Genomic DNA, 21706 nt, shown 5'->3' on the forward strand with positions numbered 1-21706 from the left:
TCTTAGGGTCCTGGGACTGAGCCCTGCATCGGGCTCCCTGCTCAGCAGAGAGTCTACTTCTCCCTCTGCCCCTCCCTGCTGCTCATGCACATTCTCTCTCAAATAAATAAATAAAATCTTTAACAAAAAAGAAAAAGGATAAAGATAAAACGTTTAAGACTGGTGGGAATCCAGGAAGTTGAGGGAATTAAACCAGAAGGTCTGTAGCCTCTCAGGAAAACATGAGGCAATGTCATCTGCAGAAATATCAATTAATCTAATAAATACTGACTAAATGCCTATTTCATAATATGCTAGATGCTGGGGACAAAATAGTTCTTGGTCCTACTGAGCTTCTGACCTGATGGAATGCTCCCTTAAAGGGATGTAGTTCCATAATTAGGCAATTCCTATATGGCATGGTGCATGCTATAGTCACAGAATTTAAATGCATGGTCAAAAAAACTTTTCAGAGGTGACACACGAGGTGGGATCTGATAGCACTAGTCAGTTCAAAGTAACAACAGGTGCCATGGGAGGAGAGAGAGTCAAAAAAGCATCATACATTAGAAGAACTAAAAGTAATTCAGTATGACTAGAATTTAGGAAGCCAGGAAAGAACAGAAAGGAGCAGAAACAAAGAAAGTTAGTTTGCAACAGAGGAAGCTATGAGACCTTGAAGACTCATAAGGCATCAAGAAGTTTAGATCTTATTCTGAGAGATATAAAGAACAAGTTAATCAGGGAAATGACAAGATCAAATTTCTGGAAGATGACTGTGGCTACAAGACAGAGTAGGGATTAGAACTTGGAGGGGACTTCTACAGTAATTCAGATAAGAAATGGTAATTATCTGCACTAAAGTAATAGCAGTGGAGCTATACAGAGGAAAAAAAATATTAAAGCTTTATTAAACCATAGTAAACTATATTAAATAAGGCAAGCCAATGAGTTTTAAAAATCAATTAGATCTGAAGAAGGGGTGGTGAAAAAGAACATGGAATCAAGGGTAATAGCCATGATTCAGACTTGGGCAACTAAGTAATTGAAAATTACATTAAAAGAGAGGTGCCTGGGTGGCTTACTTGGTTAAGCAACTGCCTTCAGCTCAGGTCATGATCCTGGAGTCTCAGGATCAAGTCTCACATCCAGCTCCCTGCTCAGAGGGGAGTCTGATTCTCCCTCAGACTTCTCCCCTCTCATACTCTCTCTCTCTCATTCTTTCTCTCTCAAATAAATAAATAAAATCCTTTAAAAAAAAAAAAAAGAAAGTTACATTAAAAGAGAAAAAGCAACATGTTTAGAAATTAAGGAATAGTTTCTAATTATTATCCTGTGGTTGGAATTTACAAGTGAAATAAATTCAATAAACCAAGAAATGTCTTCTATGTGCTGAACTTCTGTTAGGAACTGTAAGGGTACAAAGATGAATAGGAAAATGTCCTCAAAATTTTATTCTCTAGAAAAAGAAATAAGAAAAGCCACCCTAAAAGACACAGTCTTTGTCTAAAGATATAAAATAACTGTCTTTACACAAAGTGATGCAAAAACTGAAAAAAATATGAAATAGTTCTACAGTTCTCAAACATGTGAGATGGTGAGGACAGACATTTGGAAATTGTGCGTATATGTAAGAGTTATGTCAAGGTGTTAGAATGTGAAAATGTTAGGAAATGAGTGAAAAAGAAAGGTAATAAAAGAAATTCATCAAAAAACCCACTACTGTGGTCAATCACACAGACAGCTTGCTACAACTAAGCCTAAAGCAGTTTCCTTATTGTCCCTTGCCAACTGGCTGCAAGGTGAGCTGGGAGCAATGAAGCTGACCACCTTTCCATGACACCATCAACCATTCAGAAAAACCAGTAAGTGCCTATCTCATACTCAGTCCCATACCAGGTACCAGTCTACAAAATCCTTGCTCACAGGATTAAAACACAGTAAATAAGAGATAAAAATAAATTCACCCTAATTACTGCATGGGGAACAAACTTAGTAGAGAAGGTAGTCGAGACTGGATATGGAAGATGCAGTTAGATGGTGGCTTGGAGCAGGATTACAGCAATGAGATGGCAAGGAGGGCCAATTTGGGCAGGAGACTGTATTTTGTAGGCAGAACCAATAGGACTTACTGATTAGAATGTGAGGGAATGAGAGGGATCAGAGGTAACTCCTGAAAAAAAAAAAATTTGGCAATTCTTACCTCATATGATGTTCAGCCTATAAGAAATTACAAAGGACAATATAGAAATTATCTTTTTTTCCCAACACCTAAAAATAGCCATTGTTAATGGTACCTTCTAGTCTTTCAAATGTGTGTACGTTTTCACTGAGATCATAATGTATTCACAATTTTATATTGTTTTTTGTAAACTTCATATTTTTTTATATTATAGATCTTCCAGTTACTGTATGACTTTGGGTAATTTACTTGCTCTCTCTAAACTTTCTCATCTAGAATATGGAGATAATAAAACCTAAGCTCCAGTTTTGTTGTGAGAATTAAACAGTATAGTTTATATTAATTGCACTTTGCCTGGCACACAGTAACTATTTAATAAATACTAGGTATTAGCTTATTTAAATATCTGAAAGATGATTATAATGAACAGTTATATTTTGAAGGATTAGTGACAAAAGATAAAAGCCAATCAGGCAACTGCATTTGTAGTTTCATGAGCAATCCTGAACTACCATAACCTTTCTATTCTTTAGCTTTGCATCTGATCATTTACATTTCTTAAACTAAAGGTAAATAAGTTTTGCATTTTAATTTAGCACCTAAATGCTAAATAAATGAACAAATAAATGATGAATAAATCTACAGCTAAGATATTAATTAAAAAATGAATATAAATCGGCTTAAAGAGTTTGCTATTGCACAGAAGAATCTTAAAGCATAGAAAGTCAAAGCATAGAAAGTCATGGGAAAAGTCAGTCTGTCGGAGAAGAATAAATACCAGCATGAAATCAAAAAATCCTAAAACTAGAGCAGGAATTCAAAAACTAGCTGTTTCACTATTCCACCTTCAGACAGCATTTCATCTTTCAACTCTCTCATCTTTCAACAAATACTATTTAATGCTCTTTAGAAAAGTAAAAAAAAAATTCTGTAACTCTCTTTTAATAAGTTACACTATATCATAACTGCCAGAAAATTATTCCTACAATCTAACTTAAATCACTCCTGATAATAGCTGGGTCCTTTCTTCCTTAATTGGTCCTTATGAAAACAGTGAACAGCTGCTCACATGTGGCCTTATAACTTTTTGAATTAATAATAAAGTTAGAAGTAAAGGAACAGCTGTCAAACAAGTACAGACAGAGCAGCGAGATAAATTTCCCAAGGGAAATGCCCTCCACAATCCTCTTACAGTACTTTCTGGACAAGCATCCATCCAACAATACACAAACCAAAACAAAAACACAACAACCCCTCAAAGTGCATACCCACAGAGGCCAAAAGACTTCATCAGGTTTAAAAAAAACAAACAAAAACAAGCAAACAAAAAAAACAACTTAGCAAGAAGTTCTATAAGGACAAAGTAAAAATTAATGAACTCAACTGCAGATATTAGGAGATACACTGTGAGAGAGGAATTCAGTAGCTCCAGAGGCACTGACACTGTCTTTACACATTTGTGAGTCAAGATGCTCATATCTGCTATATGCAAAGGTTTATACTGCCAGGTACAAAAAAATTCTTTTCAAAGGGTTATTTTTATAGAAAATATTGTGACAAAGAGTACTTTTCATTTTGTTCTTTCATGCTAACAAGTCCCAGCAGGAGGACAAGAAGCCAGGAGTAGCAAGTGAGTTGGCACCCGTTCAAAATTCTCTACGGGGTCACATGTTAACATTCAACAAATTCAAACATTGTTAAATATTTATTTTGTTTAGAAATCATAAACATCTCAAATTATAAAGATACTAAGTAATGCAGAAAGAAGTAAGTTGAGAAAACCCAACCTCCAAGATCCAAAAGAAAGATCAATACAGTTGCAGATGCTTCTTTAATGGAGGTAAAGCAAAATTAGGAAGCGGTAAGTATTCAAACTGTGCTCTTAGATCTAAGTGAAAATAAGTGAAAGCCATTAGCTTTATAGAGTGAAAAGACAAAAAATATTTTCCCCCATGCTTTCAAAACACATTCTATGGAGGTTCTTGGGAAAAAAAAAAAAAAAAAGTCAACATTTCAATTGTACTATAGTGCTATAAACTACAGCCTCTCTCTCCCCACCCAATCCATTAAAAATAAAAACTTCAGATAAAAAAAAATATAACAGCAAGAAAGACAACTAAGTGAGGACTCCAAAAAGTAAAGTAGGTGAATTGCAAGGGGAAGTACAAATATAGAGAAGTGCTCTGCACAGGGTGGTAAGAGGTGCTGAGTATTCCAAGTATGTTTTCCTTCTCTTTTCTCTCTCCACTCAGTCTTTTCCCCCCTCTTCCTGTTTCACACTTGGTTGAAAATACCTACCAATTTCAGAGGTAAGAGTACATGGAGCTTAAAAAAGTAGACGAGAAACAATAAAACAAACTGCACTCCAAAACTTTGCCATTAATTGCAAATTGCCACTAATCTGGGTGATTTTGTTGTTCTTTAGTAAATCACATTATAGACCTCACTGGAACATATAAAGGCTATGAAGACAGATGCTCCTATAACTACTAATTAATAAGGAAAACAAATTAAGGCAAAGAAGAAATAAACTAGTCAAGTAAAAAAATTATAGGTATCCTCCCAAATTATAGATAGCATGGAAAATACGATCAACTTAAAGGCAAGTGTTTTAACCAAATTTCAAACTGTTTAAATTTCATAATCAGTTGAATGGTTACATTAAAATCTGAGTTCAATTTCTAAAATATCATTACCTTACAATCAAACTTTAATTAGGTTTACTATGATCTGTTCTCAGAAAACTGGCTATGCGTGAACCTTATAAATACAACAACATATTAATATTTAAATAAGCCTCCCTTAGATAACAAAACCGTACAAATTAATTCAACTTAAAAATAGATAGGGGTGGCTGGGTGGCTCAGTCAGTTAAGTGACTCCTAATTTTAGCTCTGGTCACAATCTCAGGATGGTGGGATCAATCCCCACTCCCAGGGTCTCCAGAGCTGGCAGGGAGTCTGCTTGGAGTTCTTGCTCTCCTCTCCCTCTGCCCCTCCCTGTTGTGAGCATGGCTCTCTCACTCGCGCTATTTCTAAAATAAAGAAATAAATCTTAAAAAACAAAAAATAGTTACTCGTTTCCAAAATGAGCTTTTAAAACACAACCTACTTTTGCCACAAAAGCAAGTCCAGGAAAAATCTCATAAAAAATGGAAACTTTAAACAAGAAAAAAAAAAAAAAACCAGCAGCAGCAACAACAACAAAAAAGAAAACTCACCATGAAAATGATATAAAGTCTCACCTAGAAAATTCTTCATATCTCATTAAAATATTTTATATTTTTTCTAATTTACCAAATTCCTTAAAATAATTTAACTGCGAAGAGAAAAAAATGCTTTGAATATTTAAGGAAATTGCTTAGAAAATTCCTGCCATTCTTACTCTGGCATAGCAGAACTGGGAAAAGATAAAGGAAATGAAAAATGTAAGAACAGAACAAAGAGAAAGGGACTTTTACACACTGGCCCCCCAAACCCAGGTGCTAAACAAGCATAAGTTCTACGAGTTTCTCAAGTGAATTTTCAATTAACCACAGGTAATAGGTGACAAAATGTCCCAATACTAAAGAAATATAAAAGGAGGAAAAAAAGTTTTAAATAGTAAAAATTTTAAAATGAGTTTTGTCCTGATTATTGTTCTATGGGAATTACAAGTGAATAATCAAACAGAAGGTCTGTTTTGTTATATATGCATGTATCACCAGGACCTTCTTAAGATAGTGCCTATGTATTGCACATGTTCAATGTCTAGCAAAGGAATAAATTAATAGGCAGACATACTTCCCTTATATTATTTTAAAACTAAAGTGGCAAGGGGCACCTGGGTGGTTCAGTTGGTTAAGTGACCACCTTCAGCTCAGGAGTCTGAGTCTTGGAGTCTGAAAATCGAGTCCCGCATCGGGTTCCCTCCTCAGTCTGCTTCTCCCTCTGAGCCTCCACTCCTTGGGCTCTCTCTCTCTCTCTCACACTCTCTCTCTCAAATAAACAAAATCTTTTAAAAAATAAATAAAGTGGCAAAAGAGGGAGAACTACCAGGGAGATGGCTGGTAGGAGGTGAGATGAAAAAAAATAGAATTAGGAATAAACCACAATGTGTAGTCAGACCTAATGAAAAAATGTTGCTAACAAGTAAAAGTGTACAAAGGCTATACGTATGCCTTGCATGACATTTTCTAGCCCAGATCTGTCCAAATAGTTGAATCATAAATTCAAACCATTTCCTCTGATCTCCTTTGATGGTTGGTTGACAATAAAAATTTTTGCATAATGGAAAGAAAAACCCACCCCTGCCAAGACTGTACAAAGAGATGCTCCAAATTTTTGTGAAATAGGAAACAAAGGGAGGAGGTCCCCTCTATGTCAGAAAACTGAGCAAACTTGTATAAGCAAATTTCCTAAGAGGCTTCAACTCTGTCTCTTGAGATATAGACCAGAAAGGGAGTTCCAACATGGAAGAAAAAACCAACGCTGGCCAGAAAGTCAAGATGTTGGGGAAAAAAGATTACTATTGATTTTGGCTTGAGGCAAGAGGTATAAGGAGAAAGCCCTGACAGAGGAAAGGGGATATCAGAAAATATTTCTTAGAGCACAGTCCTAATGGCAAATATTGAGAAAAAGAACAAAGGATGTTACCTTATAGTTAAAGCTTGTCTTGGATGCTGAATATGCTATATGTAACAAATGAGGGTATGAATGTTAGTGGGACAGAACAAACTTGGGAACCAGGCCTGAAAGACACCACAAGACAATTCTGGGGAATAAGCTGCCTAGAGAAATGAGACATATATTTTACACATGTTGTGGGTTCAGTGAGACAGGTCAAACAAGTCTCAGGAACTAAGCAAGCCTACGTGGTAGACCAGTGAGCAAAACTTGACTCTCCTAGAGTAAAATTTGTTTGTCTTTTATAACTTCTGATAGGTATGGGGGCTCATATGTTACAAGTATCAACAAGAGAGCCAGACTCCCATAGGTATAGTTGGTAGAGGTTTTAATATCAAATATCCATTCACTTACTCATTTATTCACTCACTCACTCACTCTGATATATTCATTTTACTGCAAGGTTATTATGTTTGGAATGTCTGGCCAGACTCTAGGAATACAGGTAGGTCTACAGAATGAGGTATGAGGAATGAACAAAACTGACACGGTCTCTACATCATTGAACTTACTGTCTGGAAGAAGAGGCAGACATTAAAAAAGTGCATTAACAACTGAATAACATAAAAGAAGAGATGCATATGAGGATAATGGCAGAATCATACTGAGGGACCTGAGTTTTACTTTAGATTCTAATCTGATAAAAGAGACTCATTTTAGCTTCCCTAATCTGTGACTTGAGCAGTTACTACTCTCCTTCCTGGCTTCCTTTCTTTGCTATCGCTAGGCAAATCTAAAGTTGTGTACATTAGACATCCTGACACTTTACTGAAAAAAGCAAAGTAGTAAGACAGTTAAATATGGATTAAAAACAACAACAACAAGAAAGAAAAAAGAAAACAAAAAAACCCCATGGAGAACAAATTCTGCATATGAGCAGCATATCCACCTAAAATCTAGTTAAGTACCCATGAGGGGCTGAGGGATTTTTAAATCAGATAATTAAATGTTCAAAATTAATAATACATCCTTGTCAAGCCGGGATGAAAATGGCCTCTCACCTCAGTGGCATTCCTCTCTAAATCCCTTAATATCCTAGCCTATATCCTATCCTATAGGATATATCCTATATCCTATAATAAAAATAGCAGCCAAACTCAAATTGAGGGGCATTCTACAAAACACCTGACCGTATACTCAACACTGTCAAGGCCATCACAAACAAGCTAAGAATAAATGGTGTCACAGCCCAGGGAAGCCTAAGGAGACATGATAACTAAATGTAATATGATAACCTAGATGGAATCCTAAAATACGCAAAGGACGTTAAGAAAAATACTAACGAAAGCCAAATAACTCATGGAGTTAGTAAGTTCAGTGTTGAAAAAGGTTTAATCCCGAAGGCCTGGGTTACTTAAACCCTGTCCATTCTAAGGAAACACCAGTCTTTAAGACTGGCCATTGGCACCCTTATGGGAGATAATCTCTGGCCTTTTAAATATTGTGCCTGATAAGAGTGATTTTGTACATGACGCCTTGGGCTAATGCATACCAGTTTGACCAGATAAGCTTACTCTGACAATATGATTTAAGAACAACCGTTTTTGCTCCAGAAAGGGCTGGAATTTAAGTAGCTAAGTCAGACATGCAAGTGGTGTATGGCTACATGACTGACCTCCAATAAAACCCTGGACACCAAAATTCAGATGATTTTCCCTGGTCAGTAACACTTTACACATATTGTCACATCATTTCAGGTAGAATTAAGTATGCTCCCATGTGACTCCATTGTGAGAGGACACCTAGAAGCTTGTGCCTAATTTCTCTGACTTCACCCCATGGGTCTTTTCCCTTTGCTGATATTGATCTGTATCCTTTCACTGTAATAAACCATAACCATAACTAGAACGGCTTTTGAGTCCAGTCAGTCATCATAGTGAATGAAGCCTGAAGGTGTTCTTGGGGCTCCCCAACAAAGACAGATAGATGATTACATCATAATAAATTGAGAATTCTCTAGAACTCATATTCTCACATACTCCAGTCCTACCTCCTAGTACCCATCTATAGCCCTGGACATCAGGAAAAAACTCTTATCTCAGGCCTTTAATAATCACTCTACCATATTTTTCCTACTTTAGCATCATATCCCATTCGACTTTATAGCACTGGTCTTTCTATTGGGTGAAAACCAGAAGGTTCATTCTTAATACCCAAAAGAAAACAAACAAACAAAAACAAGCTACATAAAAAACTACAAAGCATTTCTCTGAAAAGTACATGAAATTCTGATGCAGTTTTAACATGGGACATTGAACACATTCCACCCTGTGGGCTGGATATAAATCATTAAATATGGGACACTTTTAAAAAACTGCCAAATAAGGATGTCTGGGTGGCTCAGCCAGTTAAGCATCTGCTTTTGGCTCAGGTCATGATCCCAGAGTTCTGGGATCCAGTCCTGCATCCGGGCTCCTTGCTAAGCAGGGAGCCTGCTTCTCCCTCTGCCTGCTGCTCTCCTACTTATGTGTTCTCTCTTCCTCCCATTCTCTCTTTCTCACAAATAAACAAATAAAAATCTTTAAAAAAAACAAAGAAACAAAAAACCCTGCCAAAGAGAGACCTTTGTTTCTGGCCAGTGAGTAAAAGAGATAAGATTTACATTTCTGTCTGAAAAAGAAAACAAACAAACAAAAAAACCTGAAGATACTGACAAAATATACGAAACATTAATTCTCAGAACATAACAACAAAGGACAATGATCCCTAAGAGAAAGGAAACCAATGAGCTGCCTGGAAAAAGGTCACAGGTTATAGTAATGAAGGGGAAACATAGGCAGAACCCACAGGCTCCCTGAGATGAGAAGATAAAGGTAGGAGCATAGGGAAGCCAGAGACTAGGTATCACAGAGCAGAGGATTAGAGAATAAAAGAAGTCCACAGGGAGATAAATCCTGAATTCTGATGAGGGTTTCCTTCATATATCTTATTATCAGTGTAAACATGTGAGAAAAACAAAATGAAGCAGGGTAGGTTGTGTGAGAGGAGCCAAAGACCCAAAAGAAATAGAAGGAATAGTGTCTACTCTCAACAGAAACCTCATAATTCCCCAGGCATTAGGTAGAGTACCAGAAAGGATCTTATCCCAGTACTAGGGAAAAATTAACCTTAGAGAGAAGACTGCCCTGGTCCTACCTAAAAAAATTTAAAGGCAAGATGCACACCCCACCCCACCCCCCAAATAATCAAGCTATTTCCAAGTAACGTAACCACATCTCAGAACAAACTTCAGGAGTATTTTTATGAATATAAAAATTATCCAGGTGCCAATAAGGTAAAATTCAAAATTTCTGAAATTTAATAAAAAAGTACCAGGCATACAAAGAAGCAGGAAAAGACAGCCCATAAGAAGATGATCAATAACCTATAGCTGATCCAGAAATCACAGATGACAGAATAAAGACATTAAAACAGTTGTTATAAATGTATTCGATATGTTCAAATAAAGGAAACACTGACAACACTAAGCAGAAAAAAAATAAAAGGGTTAAAATCAAATTTCTAGAGAAGAAACTAATTTAATGTGTATAATTTTAAAAATGCAATGGATAAGCCTAATAGTGGATTAGATATTTCGGTGGGGGGTGGGTGGTAAAACAGATTAGTGAACTGGTAGACACAATAACAGACATTAAAAAAAGAGAAAAATTTTTAAAAATGTATACAACGTTACTGAACTTCAGGACAATCTCCGGCAGAAAAATGTACATATATTTTGAGCTCTAGTGAGGGAGGCAGGCAAGAAACAAACTAAATATAAAAAACAATGGCCAAGTTTTTTCCCCCCAAAATTTGATTAAAACTATAGACCCACACATACAAGATCATCAATGAACCAGCATAAGAAAGATGAAGAAAACTACCAAGGCACATGATAATTGAATTGCTTAAAACCAGTGATAAAGAGGAAATATTAAAAGCAAACAGAGGAAGAAAGATATATCACATATGGAAAACAAAGAAAATGGAGACAGCAGATTTCTTTTCAAATTGACTGCAAGAAAGAAAGAAGAGTGGAGCAAAAGCAACTTGGGAAATGAGAAATAAAAGGACATCATACTGATCCTACAGACAGTAAAATGATAACAACAGAAATCTATAAATGACTAACTCCATCAATCCAACTATTAAGGCAAATGGATCAATTCCTTAAAAGATACAAACTATCAAAACTCACTCAAGAAAAAAAAAAAAAAAAACAACTTGAATAGTCCTATATTTATTAAAAAATTAAATTGTCCTTAAGTCTTCCAAATAATGAAAATTCTAGGCCCAGATGGTTTCAGTGGAGTACATTTAAGGAAATAATGTTAATTCTACACAATTTCTTCCAACACATATATGATGAGAACACTTTCCAACTCATTTCATAATGCCAGCATTTCCCTAACACCAAAACCAGATTAAAAAACTACATAAAATAACTACAGAACATTATCTCTCATAAACATGTATGTAAAAATTCTCAATAAAATACTAGCAAATAAAATCCAGCAATTATTTAAAAAGGGTACGATATCACAGTCAAGTGAAATTAATCCAGAAATACAAGACTAATTCAACACTGAAAATCAATGTAATTCACTATATTGACAAACTAAAAAAACACATTATGATCATTTCAAAGATGCTGAAAATGCATTCAACAGAATTCAACATCCATTCAGGATTTAAAAAAAAAAAACTGTCAGCAAACTAGAAATAAAAAGGAACTTAATAAAGAACTTCTTAAGAAAATAAAAGCTAACATAATAATTAATGACGAGGGAAGGAAATAAAGAGTCGTTTTCAATAGGTATGGAGTTTCAGTTTGGGAGAGGAAAAAGTTGTGGAAATCTGGAGATGGATGCTGGTAATGACTGCACAGCAATGAACGCATACTTCATGCTACCAAATTATACATTTAAAATGGTTAAAATGGTAAATTTTCTGTTATGTATATTTTATCACAGGTTAAAACAACAACAACACTTTTCCCATACTGGGTTTTCACGGCTGCAGGCTATAACCATAGTTTCTATAATGCTATGGTTACAAACACAGAGCAGGGTTAACCCTAGCTGGGGGGGGGAAGGGGGGTTAAAATAACTAAAGACCTAAATGTAAAAGATAAAACTACAAACTCTTAAAATATAAGGTAAATCTTCATGACCTTGGATTTGGCAATGGTTTCTCAAATGTGGTACCAAAGTACCAAAAGCAAAAAAGTACACTGGACTTCATCAAAATTAAAAATTTGTGCCTCCAAAGTCACTACCAGGAAAATAAAAGAGGCAGTGAATGAGAGAAAATATTGCAAATCATACATATCTGATATCAGGTATCACGTATCAGATAAAAGACTTTATCCAGAATATATAAGAATTCTTAGCACTCGATAATAAAAAGACAAATAACCCAATTAAAAATGGGCAAAGGATCTCAAGAGACATTTCTTCAAAGAATATACACACAATGACCAATAAGCAAATGAAACGATGCTCAATATCATTAGCCTTTAACGAAATGCAGATCAAAAACTACAATGAGCTATTATTTCACACCCACTAAGCAACAACACTGGATACACTGCCGGTGGAAACAGAAAATGGTGTAGCCACTTTGGAAAACTTAGTTCCTCAAAAGGTTAAACACAGAATCACCAATGATCCAGTAATTCTACTATTAGATATAGATCCAAAAGAATTGAAAAGAGTTGCTCAAACAAAAACTTGTACATAAATGTTCAAATGCAGCTTTAAGGGGCACCTAGGTGGCTCAGTGGCTTGAGCCTCTGCCTTCAGCTCAGGTCATGATCTCAGCATCCTGGGATTGAGCCCAGCATTGGGCTCTCTGCTCAGCAGGGAACCTGCTTCCTCCTCTCTGTCTCTCATGCTCTCTGCCTACTTGTGATCTCTGTCAAATAAATAAATAAAATCTTAAAAAAAAAAAAAAGAAATTAAAAAACAACAACAACAAATGCAGCTTTAATTATGATAGCCAAAAAGCAGACGCAATCCAAATGTCTATGAATGGATAAATCAATTTGCTACATCCATAAAAATGAATATTACTTGGCAATAAAAAGCAATAAAGTACTAATAATGATGCATGGATGAACCTCAAAAGTTTTATGCTAAGCGAAAGAAATGAGTCACAAAGAATCAAATATCTTATATTTCATTTACATGAAATGTCTAGAATAGGCAAATCTATAGAGATATAAAGTAGATAAATGTTTGTTCAAGGCTGGTGAGGATGGGCAGGTTGGGAGATGATGGGTAAGGGTATAGGGCTTCCTTTTGGGATGATAAAAATGTTCTAAAATTGACTGCAGTAATGGCTGTACAGTACTTTAAATATACTAGACCATGAAAATATACACTTTAAATAGTTGAATTGATATGTGAATTGTATCTCAATAAAACTATTACCAAAAAAACAATAAACATATATTTATATGGAAGGCTAAAAGAACTATTACTGAAAAATAAGAACCTTTATAAACCAAATCCTTCACAAAACATTCTGTCATTTAACAAACTTCTATTATTTAGTTATTACCATTTGCCAGCAGTGGGGATACAAACGTAACAAGACAAAAGGTCCGCAGGGATATATGTGTATTTTGTGTGTGTGTATGAAAGGGATCACATTACAAGATCTTTGCTAACTGAGAGATAGAAAACAATTTTTCAGGCAGAGAAGACAACAGATGTAAAACAGGAGTGGTTCAACAGGAGAGCATAATAGCAGAACAAAGTGAAGGAGGCATGAACCAGGTTACAAATAGTAAGCTAAAGAGCTTGGACTTCATTCTAGAGATGATCAACAGGTAGTCACGCTGATGGCTTTTAAGCCAGATCAGTAATTTCTGTTGGGAAAAATTACTCAATGAAGTGTTGGGAGGGACTGATTAAAGGACAAGATCAGATGTGTGTGCAACTCTGTACAAGGTGAAGCAAAGATGTGTAGTTCTGCAAATGAACCACATCAAACCTACCGATGAGTTCCTTTACACTAAATGAAAAACGGTGTTTTTAGCAAACACTCATCAAGTATTTACTGAGTACCAACCAACTATAATATACAAGTGCAGCAGATGCCTCCATGATAATCTCAACATTATTTATAAATTCAAAAGAAGGCACACATCAGAAACAGCAAATTAAGAGCTTTCTTTCCTTCTGTCATCTGAAAGGAAGAGTGATTTCACCAGTTAACCACGATCAGCGCTGAGAACAGAAACTGTTGATCTTTACACTAACTTTTGTATCTCTCTCATTCCTCCTCTACACTATAAGCCTGAGAAAAGTAAGGTATTAAAAAAAAAGTGGAGTGAAAGAGTTAAACTTCTAAAATATTTAATACAGTTAAAAGTACAATCTTGATTTTGGCACAGAGTATTTCCTGGTTAAAAGTAATCTACTTTCCTAAATGTGCTTTCCTATTCAATTGTTATTACTTAAAACTATAAAAATGCACAAGAGAAGTTGGCAGGGAAGACTGGGATCTTGGGAGTGATAGAAGACACTCTTCTGTCTAGACAACAAGAAGCAAAATCAAAAGAAACCGATTCAAAAGCCCTGCCAAGCACCAATATGGAATTAATAGAATTTCCACAGGTTGTATATCTATTCCAAAAAAAGCAATCTGTTATTTAGTAAAGCATCACAAAACCCTCGATCCTTTGAAACTGTAAAAAATAAAGAACATACAGAATACAAGTACTGTTTTTAAAGAATAGAAACTCAAATTCCTTCTAATTATCCTGAGGGTATATTGAAGAATGAAATGTAATTATGGTCAATTAAACTATTTAACTCAAATCTCTGCACAAGAAAAGTAATGCTAATGAGCTCATCCTATGAAATTCAACTGCCTTGTCACATTCTGATGTTCTATTCTCATCTGAAAAGATGCCAAACGAAAACACATCAGTAAATTTTGAATATGTAATTAGTGAGACAGTCTTTTGATTATTCATATAATTAAGTTTGCTACTTTTAAAAATGAGAGTAAATGAGGTACGTTTATTTAACTAATGACATTTGGTAAAAACTCAACTTGACTGTAATGCTTCTAATGCTAGGTAACTAGACTGCCACTCCACCTCTAAGTTTAACCTGGATCCAAGCTTACAAAGAAGTTTAGGGCTATACCATTAGTCTTGAGACTCTGGTTGCAGTTAACTTTATAAAAGTGGGTTCACATGAAAGTAGAGCCCTCTCTTTTTATTGGCTTTTAGCTTATTCTGAACCAAATGTCCAAATTCTGAACACCGCAGTCCAAAAGCAATACCGAAAGTATAAAGATGGATTATTTCCAAATCATGAAACAACCTGAAGCTATATAAAATGTAACAGGGAAAGCCAGGGGGTATGGGTGGGGATGGTTTAGGATGCATAAATGAATTAAACTTGATGGTAATCAATCTGTATATATTTGGTTAAGAATGCCATTTATCAGTGATAATTTCTATGGTATATATCAAATGACTTATTGCAAAGATAATATATAAATACAACTATTAAAAGCACTGTATTTTTTTTTTGTTTCCTTAATAAAAAGAGAATTTTCGATAGATCAAGAAAGCAGCATGTTTTGGCAGAAAATATAAAGGACTACTTTGTATCCTTCCAGAATAGACAGCTTAGCACAATTACGTGCGACTTTATTCCAAAACTGTTAAATTCACCAAACAGTTAAGTTAAAATTCACTAAGGTTAAAATTCACTAAAGAAACAGTTTGCTTTATAAAATATGAAGACTCTGAAGAATGTTACATGAAGGTAATAATTTACTAAATTATACTTTAGTACAGAAGAAGGATGCAATATTTAAATATATGTGAATCTATCTGGGTTTTTTCATGACAATTATAGTTTTCACTTGTCCACTGAACAAATATTAATTGGACATTTATTATGTACTAGGATAAAAATAAAAGGATAAAAATAAAAAGTAAGAACTTCTCTCATGGAACTTAAAAATCCCATGAAAAAAACGTCATCCAGTTTACACCCGTTATCTAAAAATTAAACATTTTTATAGGAAGGAGAAGATATAAATTGACAGTTCTTTCTCATTTTCTTTTTTTAATCTTTTTTTAAAGGACTATTACTTTTTTTTAAAAGTATTACTCTTCATAATGAAAAAGATCTTTTCAGTCAAGAAAATGAACTCTAGTGGCAAATAAAATAGAAAAGGACTAAAGTAAAAATAAAATGAGATTTTTTTAAACTCTTTATAATTTTAAATTTTTAACTGCAAAATTATAGATTAAGACAATCTTTATGGGGGAAAAAAGAGCTTAATAACATTTGTCTCAAGCTTTAAAACCACATATTTTAGTGTGGTAATTCCACTTCTAGGAATCATAGGTGCAAAGATTTGGATACAAATGTGTGTATAATCGTAGCAGAGAAAAACAGAAAAAAGCCCAGATATTTGATAATGGAACAAGCATAAAATAATTACAGTTTATCCACAAAACAGTCTATTATATAGTCATTAAAAAGATGTTTGTTGAAAAATTTTAAAGTAAAATGTTTACCATATAATTTTAAGTGAGTAAGGCAAAATATAAAACCATATGTATCCTAAGATTAACTATATGCACAGAAAAACAACCTATCAAAATTTCAAAAATCTACTGGAACTATAATAAAATGTTAACAGTTGCTATTTCTGGGTGAAAAATTGAAATTTCAAAATTCATGGTGGCATAGTCAAAGATTCTGAGGATTCCTATGGTAAAGAAATATATTTGATTTTAATTACCAATCAACTGTAAAATATATGTGACTTTTAATACACCAGCTAGTATAACCACCAATTCACAAAGTCCACAAAAAGGAAACAATACATTTAAGTAAGTGGCTAACACTTGTGGTGTCCTGAAATTAATAATGCATTATAATCTTAAAATGAGAATATAACCAGGCCAAGTGTGATTTACAAATTTTAATTTCACACACTGAAATCTTTTCTCAAAAGATGTTGAATGCTCAATTTACTATTAAAAAATGTTCACAATTAACTACCGACTTGAAACAGGTTTTCTATAGCAAAGTTAAGCAAAGTTAGCAAAGTTACTACAAGTAAAAGTATTAAACCACCTGCAAAAAAAAATTTGGAGATATTTTTGTCAATGTAATAGTCTGAAAGCAGAAGAGTAAAGTTTAGGAATCCAATTACAGAAATGCTAATTTCTCGGGAAAATTTTTACAATCTGAAGTGAACATAAAAAGCAATGTAAAAAAGTATTTTGACTAGGGCTAATCACTCTGGAGCTCATGAGTAACATCACAGTACACCATGGCCTTACGCCAAGTAATAAAGTACCAAATGGAAAATGGCACAAGTCCATGGATTGTAAATACTGTATCAAAAGAAAATAAAGGAAAAAAAAATCTTTCATTAGAGCAATTAAAAATGCAGTTGTAGTACCAGTTCCTGTGATGAATAAATCAGTTCAGCAATTCCAAGAGTGGATAGCCACTGTTTAAACACATTCTCCATTGGCAGTAATTTTAAGTTTAAAAAATGTAACTGTGTTTCTTTAGTTCCTAAACTTTTTTAAACACTAAAGTGTTTTTGGATAGTGTAGTTGGTTTATAACCCTATCACCTGAAATTTTCGTATGTGGCATTTGATGACTTCTACTTGACCCATTATATTATGCAACAGTAGTCAATAAATACAGGTAAATACTACAAGTAAAAGTATTCATACCAATGTGCCCAAACTTAAGACCATAAATTCCAAAGATGTGAAAATCTTCTACTAATCCAACATCTATCATTCATTATTCCATAATTCTAGTTGTCAAATTATTCATACCAAACGAGCACATTGTGTTACACAGCTTACCCCCAATGTTAAGCTGTAAATTCATCAGTGAATTTGAAAAAATTTCAAAAAGAATTTAAAATCACCTAAAGTTGCCTAAACTAGAAGCTAGTCCTTAGGGATGTTCCTATCTCCAGGGCATTGTTTCTCACCTTAATTTACAAAACAATCGTGTTCTATAAGAAGTCAACAAACGTCTTTGCCACTGAAGCTTTTGCTAACTACCATAAAAAGTTGCTAAGAACAACAAACATTCATTATTTCTGACAATTCTAAGAGTTAATTGGGTGGCTCCTCTGGTCTGGGTAAACTTCTGATCTGGGGTGAGATAGTTTAGCATGGTGTCTATCAGAGGTGTGACCACTGGCAGGGTGACCGGAAAGGAGGGGATTTCAGATAAGAGGGCTCACATCCCCTCCACATGGTCTCTCATCCTCCAACAAACTACCACAGTTTTCTTAGCATAACTAATTCAGGGTTTCAAAGAGCAGCAAGAAAAGGCAAGCCCCAGTGCTTTCAAGCCTGATTGCGTCATGATGGTTAATATTCTATTAGCCAAAGGAAGTTACATGGCCAAGTACAAATTCAAAGGATGGAAAACTTGACTTCATCTCTTTTATGGTAGGAGTTACAAAGTTGCTGTGCAAAAAGGGCAAACATACAGTGATGGGAAGAATCTGCAGTCATTTTTTGCAATCTACCACATTGTAAAATGTAGAAGGTATCTGCTCTACAGGGTCCATGGCCAAATAAGTTTCCATAACAGCTCTCTTTTGACACTGAAAAGCTCTGCAGCAAAGAAATATAACTGATTTTATTAAAACAGCATTTCCAAGACTTATGTGGCCACAAAACACATTTTCCAAGAACACTTTTAAAAGTAAAAACAAAAAAAGCAAAACAAAACAACAAAAAAAGGAGAAAACAAATCCACTGACTTCTTCCCCACTATATCATTCCATAGACTACATTTATTCCTCAGAATTAATATCTTTATAGTCTCTTTAAGTTTGTTGTGTACTTTTGTTTTAGCTTGCAGCAATTAAAAAACATTAGTTCATGACCAAGATAACTATTAATATATACACAATGGGCACAATGGGGCAAAGGGCACAAAACTATGCCTGACTCTCTAACAAGGCTCTAAGTTTTCAAATAACTGTAATGTTAGAGCTTTTACAAGGGAGTATCTCAGAAGCAGTAAGACTAACTCAAAAAAGAAAAACTAATGGAGTGATATGATTGAAGTAGAGGGAAAGAATAGTCACAAAATTCCATTCTTCCATCAGAGCTCTCCTAAAACTGTCACAGAGCAATCTGTAAACTTTGCTCAAGCTACGCTAAGATATAAAACTCCTGATGATCAAGCCAAATTTAACAGTCTATCCCCTATCCCAATATGACACAGGACATGCCATCAATGCTTTGTTTCAATGTTCATTTTCCAGAAATATTCATATATTCAAAGAGAACTAAAAGGCCATTTTTTTCCCCAGAATGTTAGGCCCACTCAGGTGATAACTTAGCAGATGATTCACCAATAAAAGGTAGTTTCTGTTGCCCTTGTGGTGATTTGACTGTGAACTTTGCAAAGCATGTCAATGATGAAGAAAACATAAAGGAACCTAAGGAAACATCAGGCATCAATAGTAGAGGCATCATAACTGGATGACTTTTTATTTTTGTTCTAAAATTAGCCTCGTAGACATTTTCTTATAAGACTAAATACGCAATTAGCATACAACCCAACAGTTGTACTCTTGTGCATTTACTCCAGAGAAATAAAAATTTACATTAACGTAATACCTGCACATGACTGTCCATAGCAGGTTTAATCATAAATGCCCCAAACTAGAAACAGACCAGATGGCCTTCAACAGACGAATGGTTAAACAAACTATAGTACAGTCATACCATGACATACTACTCAGCAATAGAAAGCAACAAACTACTGTTGCACATAGCAACTTGGATGAATCTCCTGGGAATTATGCTAAACGGGGAAAAACCAATACCAAATGTTTGCTACTATACAATTCCATTTTACGGTACTTCTAAAATGACATAATTTTAGAAATGGGTATAGGAACAAGCTAAGTATGGCTACAAAGGGGCAAAGCAAGGGATCATTGTGGTGATGGAGCTATTCAGTATCTTGATTCTGGTGATGGGCACACAAATCTTTATAAGTAATAAAACTGCATAGAACTAAACACACACACACACACACAAGTACAAGTAACACCGTGGAAATCTGAATAAGTTCAGTGATTATATCAATATGAATACACTGCTTGTGATACTGTAGTACTGTTTACAAGATGTTACCATGGGGGGGTGGGGGTGGGGGAGTGAGTGAAGAATACACAGGATTTCCCTAAAGTATGTCTTATAACTACACTGAAGCTCCAATTACACCCATAAAAAATTTTAATTTTAAAAAAGTGTTTTTTGAAGTTTAGCCTAACCAGTTGTTTTCCTGGAGTCTCAGTTTCTTCTAGAGTTCTATTCAAACAGTGTAGCTAGCATGGGAGCACAAATGACTTACATTTGGTACATCAATTGCTACTTCCCTCATCGCACTGGGCCTGATGTCATTCATCCCCTCTAAGAAATCATTCAGAGTAATCTTCACCAGCCCAGCCATCTTGCTATCAGAGAGATTAGGCTGTTTCTTCAGGACTCTCCGCAAGGCATGGAGACCTGTAAAGAGAAAAGTAATACAAGATTTATCTTCTGCCCCATAAATACAGACTGAATCATTACCAAAAAACTAATAATAAACCCAAACTTCACACATATTATAGCATTTAAAATTGTTTGTGCTTGTGTGTATATATGGAGGTGGGGTAGGTGCCTGAAGAATATGGGAGATGAAGGCAAAAATCCAAATGCTTAGTTGGGGCAGTAAAAATATGACAAACGGATATGAAATATGAAAAGACAGATACTTCATAAACATGAAATAAAGCTTACCAAAAAATCCACAAAAAAGACCATAAGGAGTTATCTAAATAACCTAGGGAATAACACAACTCTTGCTTCTGCCCTTTTTATTAATGCATTCAACCCAGAGTTATAAATTTTGTAAGGTATTGGCAGAATATCTTAAAGGAAATATTCAGCTGGCAGCTGGAAATGTGGTTTTGGAACTCAAGAAAAAATCAGACTTTAGAGTTGTGTGCATACACATGAGATCTGATATTACAGGAACAGGAGAGACCTATAAAAAGAGCCTAGAAAGAGACCAGTGATGAAAAAATGAGAGCTAAAGGCTCAATCTTAAGAAAGCCCATCATTTGAAAAGCATAAGAAATGATGGTTTTTAAAAAAGACAGAATACAAAGAGATGGAGGAGTAGAATCAGAATAGTAAAATACTGCAGGAGCCAAAAAGATGTTCAACCACGTCAAATGTAGAGAAATCAAGAATAACTTTAAAAAGATCATGCTGACCTGGAAAGTGACAGATGCAAATTCTTTATTTTTGCTATTTGCTTGCAGTTTAAACACTAACAGAACTAAACATCCTAATTCCCCTTCCTTCATAACTAGGTTGCCAGATTTAGAGCCCTTTGACCTGTGACAAAGACCTCTAGGCAGCAGAGTCCCTATCTATGTGCTCTTTGCCTGAGAGTCTTTAATAAAGTGAGACTTTTGTGTTCCAGTGAATGATGAAGGTCCACTTAGAATTCCGGTCTCAGACACCCCTTAGAAATTCACTGAATACACGAACTTGTCCTGGGACACCAGCTAGCTCCATCACGTTAAAGATCTTTTGTCTAAAACATGGATGCTATGCCTCCATGAATTTTTTACAAAGATAAAAAGATATCATAACTATCATTTTACTTGCTTTCATATATTTGAACTTTTATAGAGAAACAGAAGGATTGATGCAACGAGGGCAGACACAAACTCCCAAAACAGAAGTTTAGGTATGTTTGACTAGTAAGAAAAAAATGAATACCTCAACGATAGAGAGAAAATCAATCTATAGCAATCTTTCCCAGGAAACTATCAGTGTGAATCTAATATTCATGGAGGAC

General features: G+C 34.9%; 1 protein-coding gene across 4 annotated transcripts in view; it reads right to left on the reverse strand.

The window, feature by feature from the left end:
- SPATA5 (spermatogenesis associated 5) overlaps nucleotides 1-21706 on the reverse strand; it is a 325613-nt gene that overhangs the window by 263442 nt on the left and 40465 nt on the right. For all 4 annotated transcript variants that reach the window (XM_032858133.1, XM_032858124.1, XM_032858150.1 and 1 more), the window contains exon 10: nucleotides 20207-20361. In XM_032858133.1, coding sequence (XP_032714024.1) covers nucleotides 20207-20361 — 155 coding nt within the window. The remainder of the gene's footprint in view (nucleotides 1-20206; nucleotides 20362-21706) is intronic.

The sequence above is a fragment of the Lontra canadensis genome, unplaced genomic scaffold, assembly GCF_010015895.1.
Source record: "Lontra canadensis isolate GAN:19392208 unplaced genomic scaffold, GSC_riverotter_1.0 scaffold1, whole genome shotgun sequence".
NCBI lineage: Eukaryota > Metazoa > Chordata > Mammalia > Carnivora > Mustelidae > Lontra > Lontra canadensis.